This window comes from Phyllobates terribilis, unplaced genomic scaffold (assembly GCF_046119375.1).
Source record: "Phyllobates terribilis strain yellow unplaced genomic scaffold, ASM4611937v1 Scaffold_5__5_contigs__length_657084704, whole genome shotgun sequence".
Lineage (NCBI taxonomy): Eukaryota > Metazoa > Chordata > Amphibia > Anura > Dendrobatidae > Phyllobates > Phyllobates terribilis.
Window position 1 is genome coordinate 416233815 of NW_027362765.1, and position 23552 is coordinate 416257366.

The following is a 23552-nucleotide window of genomic DNA, read 5'->3' on the forward strand; positions in this document are numbered from 1 at the left end:
ACAGGTTGCAACACGCAGATAGAGATGAGGTGGGAGTAACCAACTAAGCTATTTATTTTCCTAACACTGAAATTAAGGTGTCAGTTATGGAGACAGTCAGTTATTCGGGTACAGGGTATCAAGTCACACAATATTAGCAGCAATGGCAATAACGACAGTTTACCAGTTCAACATCTTATTCTCCATTCTATCTATCTCTCAATATGAACAGCCCTTTAATGTTCTTCTCCTTTAACTTCCCCCTATGCCGCAAGTCTTTAGTAGCCAGTCCCAAAATACTTACACTGTCCGTATGATTCACTCATATCTCCTGGTCACCACAGCAGATGTCCAGCCCTGTCTGATGATCAGGGATCGACCTTCGGTGCTTGACCTGCGGGGTGCAGATATCGGGTCTCAAGCGGGGAAGACTGGGCTTTGGGCCTTGACTGGCACAGTCTTGATCTGGGGTCTTGACCGGCGGCATTTGAATTTCAATGCTTGGCCATTGATGTCCCACTGGTCTCTGTCCTCAACCACTCCTCGGTCGTTCTGCCTCTGCGTTTCACTGCTCACACATTCTTCATCTCTCATTGGTTGGCGTCGACTGCCTTCCCGCCTTGCCACTTCACCCTTTTATATTTGGCATCTGCACCAGAGCTACCACCTGACCTGGTGCTCTCTTCAAATTCATTCCCCCAGGAATGCTTCTTCCATCTTCCAGTTCTATCATATGCAGCTTACTCATTGGATGGACATTTGTGGACAAGTGTCGTGGAACTTTGATGTACCTTATCTTCGACTCTACACCCCCTTACAAGTACACAGTGCAAAATAATATAATGGTTGCAATATATTAAGAGGATAAAAATTTTGATGGGGGGTGCTTCTTTAAATAAGCACTCCCATTAACTTTTTTTTATCTTTAAACCTGTACATATCTGTGTGTATTGTAGTGTCAGTGTGTTAACATGCTCACCTATAACCGTATTCTCTGGCGTCCAGCGCCGGTCCTCTTCTGAGTCACGTGACAACAATTCAGACTATCTGGATCGCACTGTGCTCTATGTGAGAGACAGAAGTTTCTTTTAAAATAAAATATTTGGAGCCTCAGTCTGGCGCTCCATAGACTAACATTTGTAAAAGCCACTTCCATGACACATAGAGCGTAGTGTGATCTGGACAGTTTGAAGAGCCACCTCGTGACTCAGAAGAGGAATGGATCTTTGCTGAATATAGGATAACTTTTTGGTTTGTGGAGAACACTGACTCAAACTGATGGTGTCGTTATCAAAGGTAACATCATCCTGCTGTGGCTGATATGAGTGGTGTGTCATATATTCCATAACACTGTTTTTTCCCCACTAGTATGCTTAGTGGAGACAAAAGAGGTGACGGTTGGGCTCCCACATTTTTAGCAATGGTATGGTTTTTTTTTTTAACAATACACCATCCACTGCCATTAACACTTTTTCTTATACCATACATTTTGTACAACACTACTTTTAAATTTTGACAATCTTTTCAACTCCAATTATTCAACACTTGACAAAAAAGATGTAACAAGTAATGCTACATAGGCAGGTACATAAACAGAAAGCAAACTGTAACAGCAAGCCAAGTATAGGTGTGGCATGTCAATTTGAACTAGTAAACCAGTTGTGCAAACAGCGACAAGCGCAGTTAACTGTCTACATTTTATTTTGCTTACATTTTTTTTTTATCAAAAATCAACCCTTGTCCCCAAAATTACGAAATAAGAAATGTTAGGCTTGTACATGCCCAAAAAAACAGCATCAAATTAATTCACTCATCTCTACTGGCCATCATCAAAACTACAGCTTTACCTCTAACTGGCTTGAATCTAAATTCAGGTTGTCTTCAAGACAGTGTTCTCAGAAATGAATGTTGCACATCTGTTTGTACAGTTCACTGATAACTATGATTTAATAGGCTGTTACCATAAGAGCCCTGTTACCAGCAATCCGTATGTGGTAACCTCATGTGGTGCACGGCAGAGAGTTGTACTCCTGGCAGTGTATACTGTGCCTCACGGTGGCCCAGCTTTCTGTCAGGATGAGTTGCTTCCACTCTCAGATTATAAGCACACAAAGTTCTACAGTATAAGGTTTGCACAGTAGCTGCCTCTTTAAGTAGAGGATGATGGTGGTGATGGTAGTTTGTGCAACTGAGCCCCAATCAAGAAGAAGCGTATGAACTTAAACAGAGCAGTCTTTTTACTAGTGATAAAGGGGGCAAGTAATTATTTACACACAGTAGGGAATTGGTGTTCGGGTTTACACTCACAGTTGAAGATTGCTTTGTACCTACAGACAGGCCGATGGTTCCATAAAATCAGAATATTTCTTCCTTAGAGCTGAGCTATGATTTTGCCCTGAGGTAGTTTTTCATCCCAGAGACACAATAAGAATCTTCCTAAAATGAAGGCTGTCAGCTCCCCTTATTTAATTAGTCCCTTCTAGATCTAGCAGTCAGGGGGAGGAAAGTCCTTCTCCTACAAAATGGCTTCCTCTTCTCACTCCTCTCACAAAATGTCTGACCTTCAACTGCCACCTGAATTCTTAACTACCTCATAGGATTTAGCTCCTCCCACTCTCATGTGACTTTTACAGCTGCAGTCATTGGCTCACTACACAGGGTCATTTATTCCAGAAGCTTCTGCATACTAAGCAGGGCTGGGTCACATGATCAAGCCACTTTAGGGAAGATGAATCCGTTTTGTGCTGCCTGTTAGCAGGTCTCACATGTGTTTACAATGTACAGTTTACACAGAAATCACACCATTAGTATAGAACAGATTATACATCCGGTATCCCATGGAAATGGCCACCTTGTAGGATACCACACATACATAGAGAAAGCAGTAAACACACACAATGTGACCCCATAATAAAAATAAAAGTTGATACATAAATGTAGGAAAATATCAATAAATGAAATAAAAAAAGAAAGCTAAAAAAAAAGAAAAGTGTAAACTAAATTAATACAATTTTCCTCAACATAAAAAGTGCACACCACCTCAAACTAACATATTCCAATTTTGGTGCAAAAATTATTTTTAATAGCAAGTAACCCAAACAGTCCATGTAAACCCCAACATGCAGGACTGTGTCTGCTGAAATAGAATAATTTAATTAATCTTATTTTTTAGTAGCCACTAGTGATGAGCGAGCATGCTCGTTGCTCAAGATTTACGAGCATGCTCGGGCGAGCACCTATTATCTTCAGCGTGCTCCAGCTTTAAGTTTTTGTCTCTTCATGAACATGGTTTGCGACTGTTTGACAGCTTTAATACATGTGAGGAATACCTGTTTTTCCAGCATTCCTCACATGTATTAAAGCTGTCAAACAGTCGCAAATGATTTTCACTGAGCGACGAAAACTTAAAGCCCGAGCACAACTTAAAGCCCGAGCACACTGAAGATAATAGGTGCTCACCCGAGCATGCTCGTAAATCTCAAGCAACGAGCATGCTCGCTCATCACTAATGGCTACTAAAAAATAAGATTAATTAAATTATTGAATTTTAGCTACTACTGTAATATTTATAAATGTTCTATGAATTCTGAAAAATAGGTGGATATAAAGACGTTGAGACGGCCTCATATGCTGTTCTGACCTTGCTTTCTGATAAGACAACAACCATGAAGAATTTGGAAGACAGTGTGGATATCATCCGTTGGATGGTGAAAGAGCAAAATCCATGGGGCGGCTTCCGTTCTTCTCAGGTTACCATTTTTCTAAAACTGTTCTTCTTTTCTTGCAGACAACACAATCATGTATCATTCTTCAATGCATATTCTTATTGACTCTTTTCATAATGATTCAAGGAGAATGTATGAAAAGGGTTACGTCAATGGTTACCAAGTTCAACCAGGGGAAGGGAGAAAACCTAAGTAAGGACATGTTCACACATTCAGTATTTGGTCAGTATTTTACATGAATAGTGGTGACGTGTTTCTATGATACTTTTCTTCTGACTGTTTCACTCCTGATTTTGGCTTACAAATACTGATGTAAAATACTGACCAAATACTGAATGTGTGAACGTGGCTTAAAAGAAGGGTTGGGAAGGGGTAAATCTTTTTTTTATTCTCTCCATTTGATCAAGAGAAATTAAAAAAAAAAGTAAAAAAACATAAATAAAAATAAATCCATAAGATATAAGTTAGTATTGACCTTAGAGTGACAACAATCTTTAGAGACTCGGAGAGATGATTAGACTTCTTACAAAGAATCTATGCATTTATGTAAGTCATCAATTTTGCTAAAAATCAGTTCCTGAGATAATTATTTCACAGCTTCACCACTCTGACAGTAAAGAAGCATTATCATCTCTGGAAAATGAAGGTTGTATCTTCTATGCTCAGTACGTGCTCCCTTGTTTTTTGAGTGAGCTTTACATTGAACAAATTTTAATGTATTGTCAGCATGCAACATTTTTAGACTATTTTTTGTGTCCTCCCTTGGATATCTCTTCTGAAAATGTAATAAATGAAATAAATTTAATCTATTAAATAACTGATGTCTGAAGGCTTGTTTGGTTCACCGACTTTTATTTTTCCCAAGTTACCCATCATATGCTTGTTGAAATCCAACATCTTCACTCCTTTTCCCCAAAATCTTTCATCAAGGGATAGGAACCCTATGCACTGTGTTCACTGGCTTATCCCAGTGTGCACATTAAGTTGCTGTAGAATCTCTGCCTAAAATTTTGCAATTTTTTTTTTCAACTGATTTCTTTTTCTTTATTTTGCACTTGGTTCTGCAGGACACAACCATGGCTCTCCAAGCTCTGGCTAAATATGCCAAAGCCATCTACCGCAAAAAGGGTGATTCAACAGTGACAATTCGTTCAAAGTCCGGTTTTGAGGAGATCGTCCATGTAGCCAAAAGCAACAGTCTTAATGTACATACTGTTAATCTTCCTGAAGTCCCTGGAGAATATAGTGTCGCTGCTACAGGCGAAGGATTCCTCTATTTACAGGTACAAGTTAATAATTAGTATTCCACCAAAATTAAAATACCAAAATCTGAAATCAATATTGTTGGAAAGACAACTGATGATGGTTTCCTCCAAAAATGTTTAATTCTTGATATTTTAATCATTTATTCACAGTCACATTTACATTGCAATGTTCTACCTGAGGATACTGAAAAAGAATACTTTTCTTTCAATGTGAGCACTGAGCCGTCAGACTGGACTCATGCATCTAAGAAAAAGTTTAATGTCCATTTGGACGTTAGGTAAGTTGAAAGATGCCTGAAATTGATTGTCAGTACACAAAGTGGTAATTTGACAATCTTTTATCCATATAAAACTTAAGTCATTATTTAATGGGCTTTATCGACCATACAAGTAATAATGGCATATCATTCGGATAGGTCATTAGTTTCTGGTCAGTGACTGTCCAACTGCAGTGACCCACAGTATCCTCTGAATAAACGGTCTGCAGCACTAGTTAAGTGATTTTAGTGCAACTTCATACACTCAAATCACTTCAATTGCTCAACGCAAGTTCCTGAGAGCAGACCTCTAATGATCATATTGTTATGGCTAGTGGTGTAACTTGAAACATGTGAGCCCCAATGTAAAATCTCCAACAAGGCCCCCATCTTTTAGACAACTTTAATAATATGTGGCATCTCATGTGAGCCGAAGAGATCTTTTGGACCTCTCTAGACTCCATGGTCAAGGTGCGATTGCAACCCTTACACCCACTATGGTTATGTCCCTGGTTATAGCTCATCCTAGTGATATTCCATAACATTACATGATGGCAATACTCTTTTAATGGATTTGTGTCATCAAAACTATCAACATTATACAGGAGGTCCTCTCTAGAGACCAGAGCAGGTAAGAGCAGCTCCTGCCATAGTGAGCTCAGCTTATCCATGCTTTATATACGTGACTGCTATGTAATAATACAATAATATCTCCCCTTCGGTCACTAGACCTTCACCACAAAGGGATTGTCCACTAAGCAACTAAAACAAATGCATCCCATTATCCTAGACGCGCTTTTGACTTTTCTTCTTTCCATTCTTATTGTCTGTGATATATTACTAGTCTTTCTAATTTCCTTAGGTATTTAGGAAAACGAGAAAACACCAATATGGCGCTGATTATAGTGACGATGGTATCTGGCTATGTTCCTGACAGAGAAAGTGTGAATAAGGTGAGAAGCCTGACGCGGGATTCAGTTGTTTGTAAAGTAGTGAAATGAATATACAGTAAAATAATAATCTTTATTATAACCTGTATAATAAAATATTGGCCCTTAATGCAGAAACTCATTTAATTAAATTCCAGCTTTGTTTTTATTTTTCGGGGTAAGATTTGGCATAAAATAAGGGGTTAAATTGATTGGAGTGGGCAACATAGGTACATGTCAAAAGCTCTCAAACACATTAGATAGCTGTCAGCCAACAGATAACTCTCCCAACCCATTCATACACAGGGGGAAAGCTTGGCTCCTAAGTTCTCTATAAGAGAGCCATCACAAAAAGGGTTGGCTGCTGAAATTTAGCAGGATGGATCCTTTTCTCCCCTAACATCATCTTCTGAGGGAGCTTTGGGAAGCCCAAATTCACATTAGACTGTTGGCTGATCCTGATGATAATGGAGGGTTTTGGACAATTTTATTTTCAATGTGTTTGATGGCTTCAAGACTTCTGAGTAAAAGAAAAACTTGAAATAATTTATGTTCATCAAGTGTGGTAATAGATTTTAATTTATCAATTAATGTTACAGCAGATGGGTGCCAATATGTTCCTGGTTGCAATATCATAGCTTCCTCTATAGAAGACACAATCTTGATCCACACAAATATTCTACTGTTGGTTGGTAGTAAGGATCTTTCTTAACCACATCAATGATTTTCTTTAATAATTCTGACTAGGAGACTAGAAATGTTGCCAAAGTGATCCGAATGAAAATAGCATGTGATAGAAGATCAGAATTTTGGGTACTAGTGAAGCATTTTTATAAAAAAAAAAAGGAGTTGTATGAGGTTAGCAAAAAGGTCTACTTTTCTACATCTGTAGGATGTACCTAAAATTACTGCTCAATTTACAAAGCAATTATATTTTACTAATCTTAGATAACACATTTAAGGAAGAAAAGTAATACTGTTACCACATTTGAAGAATAAGAAAATTTTATTAAAAAAAATTCTAATGTTACTTATTGAAAGGTTAACTTATCAACCATTTTAACACTAACCAAAAGTTCAGAATTCCTGTGTAATTATTTGTATGACAACATTCAAACTTATGATAATTCTGTATCGCAAAATGTTATAAAAAGTTTTGAAGAATTTTTAATCGCTATCAGAGACCAGCAAATAGATTGGATGTGAATCATATTCGTGTCGAATTTTGCCAAATATTTACTTGATCTGGAGAATTCAAACAATTTATGATTCAATTTATGTGAATTGCCAAAAATGCCCACCTCTATTACAGAATGCAGGAGATTACAGTATCCACATATCTCCGGCAGATTTGACCTCAGGCTCACAGCGGGCAGGCTTCCCTATAATGTCTTGCACCTATCACATCGCATGGTATGGCACAGCCATTAGAAGGGACTGTCATAGCCAGTATAAAAGCTGAAATAAGAATGCACAGCGGCAGCCATTTTGGGGTGAATCTGAATAGTGAGAGGACGTCACAGCCCCACAGCTAAGCAATAGAGATAGGGAGAAAAAGCCCCCAAACTCTGAATAAACTGTACAGATTGTGTTTAACAGTGAATAAAGGTTACCATCAGTTTACCCATAGTCATATTTGTTGAGATAATATTTCCATTAAGCAGCTTGAAAGGGGTAGGATGCAATCACAGGACATCTCAAAGAAGTATACACATTTTTTTAGGCAAATGGTGGAGAGAAAAAGTCCAGCATCCAATATGGGAAAAAAAATTTTTTTTCGTAAAAGCAACCTTTAATGAAAAATCTTTTTAAAAAACATGTGAGGTTAAAAACTGGTCGCGGATGCAACCGCACCGCAACCAGTTTTTAACCTCACATGCGTGAGGTTAAAAACTGGTTGCGGTGCGGTTGCATCCGCGACCAGTTTTTAACCTCACATGTTTTTTTAAAAAGATTTTTCATTAAAGGTTGCTTTTACGAAAAAAAATGTTTTTTCCCATATTGGATGCTGGACTTTTTCTCTCCACCATTTGTTTCATTTCTTGTGGCCGATACAAGCTTTCAGCCCCTGCACCGCTTTGGGATAACTACTTAATCGTGAGTGAGCTGGATACAATTGTATTTTTTTCATGTTTGAACATTTTTTTTAGGGTAGAGCAAATTTATCCATGTGAAATGTTTTTTTGTTTTTTTAGAAAAGTTCACCAAAACTGACGAATTTGAATTTCAAAAGATTTGCTCATCTCTAGTCATTATCATTGCTAATTGATATCCTTGCAGAACTGACATTTACATGTCCTCTTTTTTTGTTTAGCTGATGAAAAATCCTTTGGTGGCAAGAACAGAAATATTACCGCAAAATGTTTCCATTTACTTAACAAAGGTGAGACAGATTGTTTTTTTTTTTCTAAAGCATTAGACGTCATTGAAACAGTTTTGATTATTGAGGCCCAGTATATTCATATCTTGTTGCTTTAAAGGGAATATGTAGAATGAAAGTAACGTGTTGTTTAAAGTTTTTATGTTAAATGTATTTTTTTTTTTTTTACATTTTTCGTAATTTTTCTCTAATTTCCCATGCCATGACCACTGAGCCTCAAAATCGGCTGACACTTTCCAAAGAGATTTCTATAGAGATTTCTCCTTAACAGTCATCTTATTAGTATGACATGCAGTAATATATAAAGCAACACCTATGTTAGACAGCTGGAAGCCGATAACCCCAAATTCACCACTGACACAAGGTAATGGTCACAGCCCACCTCCCCCTACCTCTGCACAGTGACCTCTGCACAGCACACAACACTCTCCAATAGAAGTTAAAGAAGTTGTCCACTACTTTTACATTTATGCACCCCCGCCGATCAGCTGTTATCGGTGCCGATGGCGGCCTCCACCGCCCGGAAGTGTTCACCTGCGGGGCTCCGCGGTGTACTGCACATCCGCCTCCTATTCGATTAAATGGGAAGCGGATATGTAGTACACCGCAGCGGCCACTACCACTTCCGGCCGGCAGCTGCCGCCACCGGCACCAATAACAGCTGATCGGCAGGTGTCGCGTGAGGGACCCTAGCCGATCATACATTGATGCCCTATCCTGTGGATAGGGCATCAATGTAAAAGTAGCGGACAGCCTCTTCAATCAGTTATCGTCTGACAGCAGTTTCCTGTGTAGCTGCGATATAGCATCTCTGAAATCCTGTTTATGGAGTCGAACAGCTGCTTTAGCAAATTGTAGAGGTTCAGAAAATAAAATCCCTACAAATAGAAATCTAGTGAAGTTAGGACAGTGGCCTCTGTTCAATAAATGTTTTCTTTATATGCAGGAGCATTGGTGTTTTTCTATTCAGTCACAGAAAGTGCAACCATTTTGTAGTCATTAGAGATACGTTTTTTAGTAAAAACTATCTTGTCTGCGCTTTGCTTCAGTGCAAAGTATATATTATGGAGTCCTATTCACTGATTAAAGGGAATCTGTGAGCAGTTTATACTATGTTATCTGAAAGCAGTATGATGTAGGGACAGAGACGCTGCTTCCAGCGATATATCACTTAGTTGTGATAGAATCACAGTTTTCTCTGAAGCAGATCTAGTAGAGTTCGGAATGGTGACCCCGCCCACATCATTGATTGACAGCTTTTTGTATACACTGTATATTGACAGTAAGCTGCTAATGAGGTTGGACTAGGAGGCATGAGACACCTAGTCCTCTAGTAATAATCTCTTGCTGATAAAACACTGATTTTATTGAAACAGCAACACAGCCTAATAAGTGACACATCACTGGAATCAGGGTCTCTGCCCCTACATCATGCTGCTATCAGATTAAATAGCAAAAACCTCCTGATAGATTCCGTTTAAGACAATGGAAGCCAATAAATAGATCCAAGATAGAAAATTTGCCCTTGGATAAAATGCCAATAACCTGAATTTTCAGGTTTTCTTCAGAACTAAAAGAAACTGATTATGCCTTACCAGTAACTTATTTTTCTAAGTTTTTCTAATTCGTTTTTGCTGTTTTATGGTGTTTTGGGGTATTTTCAAACACAATATCTAGGATGACACCATATTGACCCAGCTATCCCATTCTTATTGCTTTTCTAGTGCTGACGTATTCCATAACACAGTAAAAATATGTATACACAGCCAATTAGCTTATCAGCTGATGTACCAGTCTCTTTTATATACAGACATTTTATTTTTCACATTTGATTAATTTGCAGTTGACCCATGAAACTATAAAGTTAGACTTTTCTGTGGAACAAGAAGCTCTAGTGGAGAATCTGCAGCCTGCCACTGCTTTTGTGTTGGATTACTATGATCCAGGTATGTAATGTAAAGAATTCAATTTATTTTCAGTATTGTGCCTAATTTTTAGTCAAGTGTGGAAAAAAGTACTGCAAAGTAAGAATGCTTTAAAAATCGAAGGGTTTAGAGTTTGTTTGTTTTTAATTACCAAAGGTGATGAAATCTAAATCAAATCAATATTTGATGTGACAGCCCTTTGCCTTCAAAATGGCATTCTTCCAGGTTCACTTATCACTTGTACACAGTTTTTGAAAGAACTTTACAGGGAGGTTGTTCCAAACATCTTGAAGAAATAACCACAGATCTTCTGTGGATGTCACTTGTGCAAATCCTTCTGTCTCTTCATGTAATACCAGACAGACTCGATGATGTTGAGATCAGAGTTCTGTGGAGACCATATCATCACTTTCAGGACTCATTGTTCTTCTTTATGGTAAAGATCATTCTGTATTTGTGGCGTCGTTGCTCAGCTGTAGAATAAATTTGGAGCCAGTCAGATTCCTTCTTGATGTTATTTACGCATGCCTACATCCACAGGAGATCTGTGGTTAGTTCTCCAAGATGTTTGGAACAACCTCCTTGCCAATTTCCTACAAAAACTGTGTACAAGTGTACCTACAAGAAATGATGCTGTTTTAAAGGCAGATGGTGGTCACAACAAATACTAATTTGATTTAGATTTCTCTTTTATTCATTCACTTTGCGTTTTGTTAATTGATAAAAATAAACTATCAACACATATTTTCAAAGCATTCTTCCTTTGCAACATTTTATACATACCTGGCTAAAACTTTTGCACTTTTGAATCTTTCAGAATATTGTTCACTGGATTAAAATGTGTCACAATAGTGTCAATACACTCTTTGCTGTTGAACAAGCTTGGGAGTTTAATTTCATTGCTGTCTTCTCTATGCAAATAGATCAGCTTGGCACTTGCTATAGCTGAATACTATATAATAATTATATAGCAGCATCATGTAGCGTTCGCAATCAATAACACAATACAACATGTATTGTGACCTAATAAAATTTCCATACATTTGTCAAAATACTGCTACATAACGTAAAAAACATCCTGTAATATTCCAAAAAATGCAAAAGTAAATACCACAATTCAGTGCTCTAATAATACTGTCATACCTAATACCAGTATCATATGTAAAGTACCCTCATAACAGTGCAATATAATGTCTAGAAAATAATGATAGATAATTAATATTCAAATTCTCCAAAAGTTCAAGGCACCAGATAATTTAATGAGAAAAATGTAGCTTTAATTTAATCAGTCTATAAAAAAAAAACTTTACAAATTCTATAATAATATAGGTGAATGTTAGCGAACTGTGTCTTCCAGGACTGACAATGACAACAATGAGAACAACTCAAACTCTGATTTTATTAGATAAACGTTATGCCCACATGCCTCCCCATATGTAATGTTAACCTTCTGTCCGATATTAATTTGGTATAAATCCTATAAGAAAAAGGAAATACCAAAGATACATACAATCATATACTCAAAATGCCTCAATAAATTAGAATTGAAACCACCGGAAAGGTATAATGAAAACCACAATGATATTAATAAATGTAAAATATTTTATTAATCAATTAAAATTAAAAAATACACAGGACTTAAGACAAATAGACATTAAAAACAAAAACAAAGAAGCTCATGAGGGGGGAGGGGTATGTCCCTAAAAGTTTATACAAATGTCTAGTATAATAAACCTCTCACAAATATTGTTGCTAGAAAAATATAACTAATTATATATATATATATATCTATCTATAATATAACCGGGAATGCGTGTTTCTGTCCGAAGCATCGATAGACTGCGCATGCGTGACACGCAGTCTGACTCCAGACAGAAGCAGGCATCCAGCCGTTACAGGTAAGAGGAAGTATATGGCGCCGGAGATCGCGCAGTATGGGTAGACACTGAACGCATACTGCGATCTCCGGTGCCATACTTACATACTTACCTGACCGGGAGGAGCGTTGCCGCGGCGCCTCTCTTCGCTGGAGACCGGGGGCGGAGTGAAGGCGTCGGACCGGCGCGTGCGCATATCGCTATCCGGCGCCATTTTACTTAAGACACATTTACAGTGTGTCTTCAGCAAAATGGTGCTGGACAGCGCGGTGCTCCGGCGCCGCACTCCTCCCCTGGCTTCCGGCAGAAGAGGACACAGCAGCGCTGGAGCACAGAGAAGAAAGGTGAGTATAACTGTTTATTTTTTTCATATGTGTGTACAGTGTGAAAGGGGTGAAGGGACCATGCATATATCAGGATTGGGGGGGTGAGGGGTACCACACTTACCAGGATTGGGGTGTGAGGGGTACCACACATACCAGGATTGGGGGTGAGGGGTACCACACATACCAGTATTGGGGGTGAGGGGTACCACACATACCAGGATTGGGGGTGAGGGGTACCACGCATACCAGGATTGGGGGTGAGGGGTACCATGCATACCAGAATAGGGATGAGGGGTACCATACATACCAGGATAGGAATTCGGAGTACTATGCATACCAGGATAGGGATGAGGGGTGCCATGCATACCAGGATAGGGATGAGGGGTACCATACATACCAGGATAGGGATGATGAGTACCTTACATACTAGGATGAGGGATGGGGTGCCATGCATACCAGGATGAGGGGTACCATGCATACCAGAATTGGGGGATGAGGGGTACCATACATACCAGGATAAGGATGAGGGGTACCATAAATACCAGAATAGGAATGCAAGGTACCATGAATACCAGGATAGGGATTGGGTACCGTGCATACCAGGATAGGGGGATGAGGGGTACCATATATACCAGGATAGTAATGCAGGGTACCATGCATTCCAGGATGATGGATGGGGTGCCATGCATACCAGGATGAGGGGTACCAAGCATACCAGGATTGGAGGATGAGGGGTAGCATCCATACCAGGATAGGGGGATGAGGGGGCCACACATACCAGGATAGGGATGAGGGGTGCCATACATACCAGGATTGAGGGATGAGGGGTACCATACATGCCAGGAAAGCAATGCGGGGTACCATGCATACCAGGATGATGGATGGGGTGCCATGCATACCAGGATGAGGGGTACCATGCATACCAGAATAGGGATGAGGGGTACCATGCATACCAGTATAGGGATGAGGAGTGCCATGCATACCAGGATAAGGGATGGGGTGCCATGCATACCAGGATAGTGATGAGGGAGCCATACATACCAGGATTGGGGATGAGGCGTGCCATGCATACCAGGATGAGGGATTGGGTGCCATGCATACCAGGTTTCTGGGATGAGGAGGCCATACATACCAGAATTGGGATGAGAGGTGCCATGCATACCAGGATGAGGGGTACCATACATAGGGATGATGGGTACCATGCATACCAGGATAGGAATGCGAGGTGCCATGGGTACCATGCATACCAGGATTGGGGATGAAGGGTGCCATGCATACCATACCAGGATTGGGGGATGAGGGGTGCCGTACATACCAGAATAGGGATGCGGGATACCATGCATACCAGGATGAGGGATGGGGTGCCATGCATACCAGGATGAGGGGTACCATACATACCAGGATAGGAATGTGGGGTACCATACATACCAGGATGAGGGATGGGGTGCCATGCATACCAGGATTGGGGGATGAGTGGTGACATGCATACCAGGATAAGGAATTGGGTACCATACATACCAGGATTGGGGGATGAGGGGTGCCATGTATATCAAATTTAGAATGAGGTGTGCCATGCATATCAGGATGAGAGATGGGGTGCCATGCATACCAGGATTGGGATGAGGGGTGCAATGTATACCAGATTTGGAATGAGGGCTGCCATACATGCCAGGATTGTGGATGAGGGGTGCCATGCATACCAGGATTGGGGATGAGGGGGCCATACATACCAGGATTGGGGATGAGGGGTGTCATGCATAAGAGGATTGGGGATGAGGGGTGCCATGAATACCAGGATTGGGGATGAGGGGTGCCATGTATACCAGGATTGGGATGAGGGGTGCCATGCATACCAGAATTGGGGATGAGGGGTGCCATGCATACCAGGATTGGGGATGAGGGGTGCCATGCATACCAGGATTGGGGATGAGGGGTGCCATGCATACCAGGATTGGGGATGAGGGGTCCCATGCATACCAGGATTGGGGATGAAGGGTGCCATGCATACCATACCAGGATTGGGGATGAGGGGTGCCATGCATACCAGGATGGGGATGAGGGGTGCCATGCATACCAGGATTGGGATGAGGGGTGCAATGTATCCCAGATTTGGAATGAGGGTTGCCATATATACCACAATTGGGGATGAGGGGTGCCATGCATACCAGGATGAGGAATGGGGTGCCATGCATACCAGGATGAGGGTACCATGCATACCAGGATAGGAATGAGGGGTACCATACATACCAGGATGAGGGATGGGGTGCCATGCATACCAGGATTGGGGGATGACTGGTGACATGCATACCAGGATAAGGGATTGGGTACCATATATACCAGGATTGGGGGATGAGGGGTGCCATGTATGCTAGATTTGGAATGAGGTGTGCCATGCATATCAGGATAAGAGATGGGTGCCATGCATACCAGGATTGGGATGAGGGGTGCAATGTATACCAGATTTGGAATGAGGGGTGCCATACATACCAGGATTGTGAATGAGGGGTGCCATGCATACCAGGATTGGGGATGAGGGGGCCATACATACCAGGATAGGATGGTGGGGACAGGATGGGGGCAGCACAAATACCAGGATGGGGGCAGCACAAATACCAGGATGGGGGCAGCAGAGATACCAGGAGGGGGGTAGCACATACCAATATGGGAGACCATATACCAATAAAAATGCTTGCCACCCGGACATAGAACGGGTTCAATAGCTAGTATACATACATATATATATACATATAATCAAATATGCCCCCAGTGAAGACAAGGAAATAAATAATAATGAATTACTGATGGTATTAATAATACATACTGGAATACATTATGAATAAAATTATATCAATTTATATAAAGTGCTTGTACAAATAAGTTAAATATATACTCAATTAATATCCAATATCCATTACATCTATAGAAAAAATCCTGCTCTATTAGAGACTACGAGATGCCATAGCTGGAAACAATACCAGAGCTAGTGTTCAAGTCAAAAATAGGAAGGCATATACGACATAATAAGATGGCAACAATCAGAGGGACCTCAAAAAATTGTAGTCAAGACATACCCCAGCCCCCTCACACCATTCCAACGCTGTTTCGCTCTTGCTTCGTCAGGCATCTTATTATGTCATATATGCCTCCCTATTTTTGATTTGAACACTAGCTCTGGTATCGTTTCCAGATATGGCATCTCATAGTCTCTAATAGAGTAGGATTTTTTTCTATAGATGTAATGGATATTAGATATTAATTGAGTATATATTTAATTTCATTGCATATTTTTATACTTAATTTATTCCAGTATGTATTATTAATACCACCAGTAATTTGTTATTATTTATTTCCTTGTCTTCACTGGGAGCATATTTAAATATATACATATATATATATATATATATATATTGTATATAGATATTAGTTATATTTTTCTGGCAAACATACAGTATTTGTGAGAGGTTTATTATAATAGACATTTGTATAAACTTTTAGGGACATACCCCTCCCCCCTCTTTGTTTTTAATGTTGTCTATTTGTCTTGAGTCCTGTGTTGTTTTCAATTTTAATTGGTTAATAAAATATTTTGAATTTATTAATATCATTGTGGTTTTCATTATACCTTTCTGGTGGTTTCAGTTAGATATTAATTTGAGGCTGATCGGCAGGTAACACAGTGATGTAAGTAATTGCGTTACGTTCGCCACTTGGTCACAACGCTTAAAATATGTCTTCCAATACTGTAGGAGCTATACCTTTCACAAAAAAAACAATATTCATAACTGGAGTCTGGGCTCGAAGCAGTTTGTTTGCAGTTCTCTGAACATAGGAATGCAAGGGCGATAAGGCATCTCCACAGGCCATAAATCTGTCACCTTCTATATTCTTCTGTAAACTGTGTCTGGACTTCGTGTCTGTGATCCATGAGATAACCTACTCTAATTACCTGTTCACAGCAGGGGGGATCCCAGCTACATGTATGTATAGTGTCTTAGAGTGTGAGCTCTTTTCCTTTCAATCCATGATGAAGCCATGCTTCAATCTTCAATATGAGGGAGACCTTCACCAATATTAATTCTGCTCTGGTGCCAACAGCCTATTTTCTTGAAGGGACTAGATATTTTAACCCAACATATGTCAGTCTTTTTGCTCCTGAATTATATTCAATATATATTTCTATTGCAGATGAGCATACAGTGGTGGAGTATAATGCCCCGTGGGATTTTGGTAAGGAATCATCCCTGAATATTTTGTCATTGGGTTTAATATCAGTGGTTGGTTGTCTTTGCATGTGAATTACAATACTAATTACTCCGGAATGCAGTCACAGGTAGAAGAATTAAAGGTGTCAATGAATTTACATTGCAAAGACTGCACAATATGCCGTTTTGGTGGGTTGATCTTACAGATTCCCTTCATGGCGAAAGCTACATGGTGACTTTGGCCACAATAGCAATTGAGCGACTGAAGCTAACTCAGTGCCGCTGCTACATCACAGCGCTTTAGAAGTGAATGGAGCGGCATTCCAACTACTGCACTACAGCAACCACAAGAAAAAAGTCGCAGAAAATCAGACTCAGTTGGATTTTTTGTGACTTTGTTGTCACAGTACTGTAGGTGTCACAATGCGACAACCCAAAGTTGCCATGTAGCCCTAGCCTAAAGTAACACAAGTATAAGAGCGATATGAATGCATCGGGCCACTGGTTGAATACATAGATTCCAAAAATAGACAGTTCTCTAGAAAATATCTCCAAGAATAGAGAACTTTTTAGCCAATCAGCTAAAATCAGCTTTTCTCAAGCAAGAAAGGCTCATATTTTTGTCCCCAAACGTCACCACATATGGGCTATTAAAGACTGCTCTTTTCCAAAATATTTTCTGGAGTGCTGTCAATTTTTGGAATATATACAGTACAGACCAAAAGTTTGGACACACCTTCTCATTTAAAGATTTTTCTGTATTTTCATAACTATGAAAATTGTACATTCACACTGAAGGCATCAAAACTATGAATTAACACATGTGGAATTATATACTTAACAAAAAAGTGTGAAACAACTGAAAATATGTCTTATATTCTAGGTTCTTCAAAGTAGCCACCTTTTGCTTTGATGACTGCTTTGCACACTCTTGGCATTCTCTTGATGAGCTTCAAGAGGTAGTCACCAGAAATGGTATTCCAACAATCTTGAAGGAGCTCCCAGAGATGCTTAGCACTTGTTGGCCCTTTTGCCTTCACTCTGCGGTCCAGCTCACCCCAAACCATCTCGATTGGGTTCAGGTCTGGTGACTGTGGAGGCCAGGTCATCTGGTGTAGCACCCCATCACTCTCTTTCTTGGTCAAATAACCCTTACACAGCTTGGAGGTGTGTTTGGGGTCATTGTCCTGTTGAAAAAGAAATGATGGTTCAACTAAACGCAAACCGGATGGAATAGCATGCCGCTGCAAGATGCTGTGGTAGCCATGCTGGCTCAGTATGCCTTCAATTTTGAATAAATCCCCAACAATGTCACCAGCAAAGCACCCCCACACCTTCACACCTCCTCCTCCATGCTTCACGGAGAGAAATATAGGCATGTAGAGTCCATCCATTCACTTTTTCTGCGTCGCACAAAGACACGGTGGTTGGAACCAAAGATCTCAAATTTAGACTCATCAGACCAAAGCACAGATTTCCACTGGTCTAATGTCCATTCCTTGTGTTCTTTAGCCCAAACAAGTCTCTTCTGCTTGTTGCCTGTCCTTAGCAGTGGCTTCCTAGCAGCTATTTTACTATGAAGGCCTGCTGCACAAAATCTCCTCTTAACAGTTGTTGAAGAGATGTGTCTGCTGCTAGAACGCTGTGTGGCATTGACCTGGTCTCTAATCTGAGCTGCTGTTAACCTGCGATTTCTGAGGCTGGTGACTCGGATAAACTTATCCTCAGAAGCAGGTATTCCTTTCCTGGGGCGGTCCTCATGTGAGCCAATTTCTTTTTAGTGCTTGATGGTTTTTGCAACTGCACTTGGGAACACTTTCAAAGTTTTCCCAATTTTTCGAACTGACTGACCTTCATTTCTTAAAGCAATGATGGCCACTCGTTTTTCTTTACTTGGCTGCTTTTTTCTTGCCATAATACAAATTCTAACAGTCTATTCAGTAGGACTATCAGCTGTGTATCCAACTGACTTCTGCAAAACACAACTGATGGTCCCAACCCCATTTATAAGGCAAGAAATCCCACTTATTAAACATGACAGGGCACACCTGTGAAGTGAAAACCATTTCCGGTGACTACCTCTTGAAGCTCATCAAGAGAATGCCAAGAGTGTGCAAAGCAGTCATCAAAGCAAAAGGTGGCTACTTTGAAGAACCTAGAATATAAGACATATTTTCAGTAGTGTTGAGCCACCCCCGTAGTGTTCGAGTTCGGTTCGGTTCGTCGAACACCCGTGTGTTCGCCGAACTGTTCGTCGAACACCTTCGAACACCGTTAAAACCAATGGCAGGCAAACAAAAACACATAAAAACACATAGAAAACACCTTCAAAGGTGTCCAAAAGCTGACAAACTGCTCAGAAGACACAACTAACACATGGAAAAGTGACAAGTACATATAGTCATGCGAAAATAAAAGAGGTGGAGGAGTAAAAGGAGGGGGAGACACAGATATAGGCATGTCATGCCCTTCTAAAATCCAAAAAGTGAGAAGCCGACACGTTCAGTCCGCTCCTGCCCGTGCCACCTCCGTGTCGCCGGGTTTGTGCCAGAGCCGCGGTGAACCCTGACGGCCAGCCCCCCTCTCCCAATACTGGTGCCTGTCCGCTGGTGGGTCGAGCGAGCCCCCCTGTGGTGGAGGCAGCTCTAAGCTTTTTAATTTAAATTGTCTCTCTAATTTGAATAAATACACTTTAAATCCATTTACAAGGATCTATTGGAGGGCAAGTCTCATGCCAGCAGCCGCGTTATTCCAGCTCCAGTAGCGTCCACTAAAGCTGCTGCAGTTAAAAAGCTTTTATAAGGATCGAGCTCGGCTGTCCACCGCAAGGCATCCTACTGCCAGTCCGAGCCCCTATGCCTTGGGGTGCTTCCTGATGCTCTTCACTGAGTATCCCGTGGTCCCGAAGCATTTCCTTTGAAAAAATGAAGTGTCCAAACTACAGGTGGTGTAGCTTGCTTAACAGCCGGGATAATCCGCTGACTAGCAGACCCTGCTACTAGGCACAAAGTATTTCCTGGGCTAGATGCAGTTAAAAATTTGTAATTAGATACTCTCGTGGGATGCTGAGAAAGCATTCCATAGAGTCTCCTGGCACGCCATATATGATTCTCTTAAAAAGCTTGGGGTAGGGGTCTAGGGGACCCTTTTATAGCCAAAATCATGGCCCTGTATCGCAATACGTCACCTAGGCTGAAGATAAATGGAACTGTAGCACCCTGAGGGCTCGGTTGCTACAGAGGTATTGCACCTCACCCAGAGGTGTGATATCTCACTCACAGGTAAGGATGTAGTGTGGATCAGGACCCGACACCTGCATGCATTACACCACATTGCCGTGGGGCAGGGCGACCAATATGCCCCTGAGATGGGCACGACAGTCCCTGTCCATGGCTGGAGTGGGGGGAGGGAACACTGAGGAAGGGGAACCCTGTAGTGCAGGAGCAGGGAGGAAGCAGTTCCTGGGTGCATTGAGAAGGGAGTATAAAAGGTGGGCACCATCTTAGTTCAGTGCAGAGAAGTCTGAGCAGAAGTGGCAGGGAGCAGGGGCTCTGCATGAGCTCTGCTCCGGAGGCGGGCCTAGTAACAGAGGCCCAGGCCTGGAAGAGGGAGAAGGAAGGAAGAGGAGCGGAGAAGGCTCCAGGAATGAGGAACGAAGGGATCTCAGGGGTGCGGACGGGCGAGTCGCCACCGCACGCCCGAATCCACCTGCGTGGAGGGGTCAGGCCAAAGGGGGAGACCGGTCCCCGAAACTAGTGCAGGCAGGAACCGACCCTCAGCTAGAAACAGGAGGCTGTGACATTTTATGTGGCGCAGCCCCTCGCTACACCCGCTAGGAAGGCACCACATAGGGTCAGGGAAACTGGCGCCAAGTTTACCAAGAGGAGGCCCGAGGCAGCCGGACAGAAGGGTTGGTAAGAAAGGCCAGACAAAGGACACACAAAGGGGGTCCTGTGAAGCACTCCAAAGTTATCTGGGAGTTGTCTGAGCCCCTCACCTGGTGAGCACAGTACGACGTGGGCAGCCGTTACCTGCAGACGTGGTCTGGATAATAAGAACTGTGAGTAAAGGCCCTGGACTGCATCACTGACTCCGTGTCATTACTGCTGCTGCCCTGCACCATCACCCCCATCCTCCGCATACACTGCCCTGAGGCTATACTCCTCCCGTGGGGAGTTATGCTACGCTCTGCTGCACCCACAACACCAGCCTCAGCGGTCTGCCCTGGAGCGGCGGTTCACTCTGACCGCAATCCACGGGTGGCGTAGTCGGACATTTAAACATCAAAACCACAAAAATAGTTCCGCCACTGGTTTGACCGCCCTGAGCCACGGAACCGGGTTGCCGCCACGGAGACTACAACCACCAGCATCCACCAAAAAGGGTCCGGCTCCGGGTATCCCAAGGCCCAGGGGGCGCGTCAGAACATTTTCATCACCTTTCACAATCACCAATGGGACAAGGCAGGGATGTTCTCTGTCCCCTCTCTTATACATCCTAGTGACAGAGCACCTGCTCTCATCAATTCGCCATAACCCCAATATTAGGTGGATTGAGGTGGGAGGCACCGAGTACAAGTGCTCTCTATTTGCTGATGATGTCCTAGTATATATCACTCAATCACATATATCCATCCATGCTGTTATGGCTGAAATAGATCACTTTGTTACATGGTCAAATTTTAAAATCAATGCAGCGAAGTCTGAGGCCCTCGATGTCTCCCTCCCCAACTCCATATAGGATTCCATCCAGTCCAACTTTCCCTTTGCCTGGCCCTCACAGGGTATCAAATACTTAGGAATTCCTATTCATAGAGACCTCTCCCATCTATGTTATCTTAATTTTGGGCCCTTTATTGAACAACTCCATACAGACCACGGTTGGCAAGTTAGAACTGTAAGATTCACTACGTGAACCACTGGTGTTTTGTGGAAAAGCACATGTACACTGTGTTCCAAATTATTATGCAAAAAGTGTTTAGGAGTGATAAGGGAAGAATTTGTTTGTTTGTCAGTTAAACTCATTGATGGTGATGTGTGTCAGGGCTCTTTATATCACTGTAAGCAATTGCAGACACCTGTGCTAATTAGTTTGGCAGGTGTGTCCAATGAAAGGCAAGACTACTTAAGAAGGCTGTCTCACATTATTAAGCAGCCTACATTTTCTGCCAAAATGGGAAAGAAAAAGGATGTGTCGGCTGCTGAGAAGCAACAAATTGCGGAGTGTTTAGGTCAAGGCATGACTACAATCAACATTGTGCGATGATCAGGATGAAGTGTCTTGGCAATCAAGAAGTATGTAGCTGATTCACAGTACACACGTGTGCGTGCTGATAAGGGCAAATTGAGGACTCTTTCCTACAGGCAATTACGTCAGGTTGAAAGAGCAGCGGCAAAAAAGCCTTGTCATAGCAGCAGACAAGTTTTTGAAGCTGCTTGTGCCTCCAACGTCCCCCGAACAACAAGATGCAGGGTCCTTCAGAGGTTTGCAGCTGTGCATACGCCATCCTGTCGACCTCCTCTATCCACTTCACACAAGCAGAAACGGCTCCAGTGGGCCAAACATTACATGAAGACTGATTTCAAAACTGTTTTGTTCACGGATGAGTGCCGTGCAGCGCTCGATGGTCCAGATGGATGGAGTGGAGGATGGCTGGTTGATGGACACCCCACGCAAACACGGCTACAGCGCCAACAAGGAGGAGGTGGAGTAATGTTTTGGGCTGGAATCATGGGGAGAGAGATTGTCGGCCCCTTTATGATCCCTGAAGGCGCTAAAGATGAACTCCATAATGTATGTGGATTTTCTCAAACAGCACTTCCTGCCATGGTTCAAGAAGAAGAACCGTGTATTTCACAGCAAGATCATTTTTCTGCATGATAATGCACCATCTCATGCTGCACATAAAACATCTGCATCTCTGGCTGATATGGGCATAAAAGGGGACAAACTTATGGTGTGACCCCCATGCTCCCCTGACCTCTACCCCATTCAGAACCTTTGGAGCATCATTAAAAGGAGTGTCTATGATGGCGGGAGGCAGTTCACATCTAAGCAACAGCTCTGGGAGGGTATTCTGTCCTCATGCAAAACAATTGAAGCAGAAAGCATCCAAAACCTGACAAATTCAATGGACGAGAGAGTTCAGAAGCTCCTTTCGAACAAGGGGTCCTATGTGAAAATGTAACATCACCTAGAATAAAGTTTTGAGTTGAAAACTGTTTGATTTCAGTTTCTAACAACCTGCTAATGCTTATAATTTCAAAAATGACCATTTTTTTGGTCTTTATTAAAATGAAAAGGTTGATCGAAAAGTTTGGGGGATCTAAGAGTGTGGCAACCCAGTAGTCATGATTACTTCGAATTCTGACAATATGAGGGTCATGCTGCAGGTAGTGCAGCAAGAAGGCACTTATGTGTCTTGCGCATCTCGGAGCCCCAAAATAATTTTCCGGGCTAGATGCAGCTAAAAATTATTATTAATTTTAAATCTGGTGAAGCTTTAGTATAGATGGCCTAATAGGATCAGTGCTGCACACTGCTACAAAGCCCAAATTATTTTCCAGTCAAGATACAGATAAACATGATTAGTAATTTTAAATCTGGTGGAGCTTATTATAGATGGCCTAATAGAATCAGTGCTGCACACTGCTACAAAGCCCAAATTATTTTCCAGCCAAGATACAG

General features: G+C 41.7%; 1 protein-coding gene across 1 annotated transcript in view; it reads left to right on the top strand.

The window, feature by feature from the left end:
• LOC141273398 (alpha-2-macroglobulin-like protein 1) overlaps positions 1-23552 on the top strand; it is a 196128-nt gene that overhangs the window by 153815 nt on the left and 18761 nt on the right. The window contains exons 29-35 of the mRNA XM_073685168.1: positions 3577-3728; positions 4772-4987; positions 5120-5247; positions 6089-6179; positions 8470-8538; positions 10379-10481; positions 16849-16890. Coding sequence (XP_073541269.1) covers positions 3577-3728; positions 4772-4987; positions 5120-5247; positions 6089-6179; positions 8470-8538; positions 10379-10481; positions 16849-16890 — 801 coding nt within the window. The remainder of the gene's footprint in view (positions 1-3576; positions 3729-4771; positions 4988-5119; positions 5248-6088; positions 6180-8469; positions 8539-10378; positions 10482-16848; positions 16891-23552) is intronic.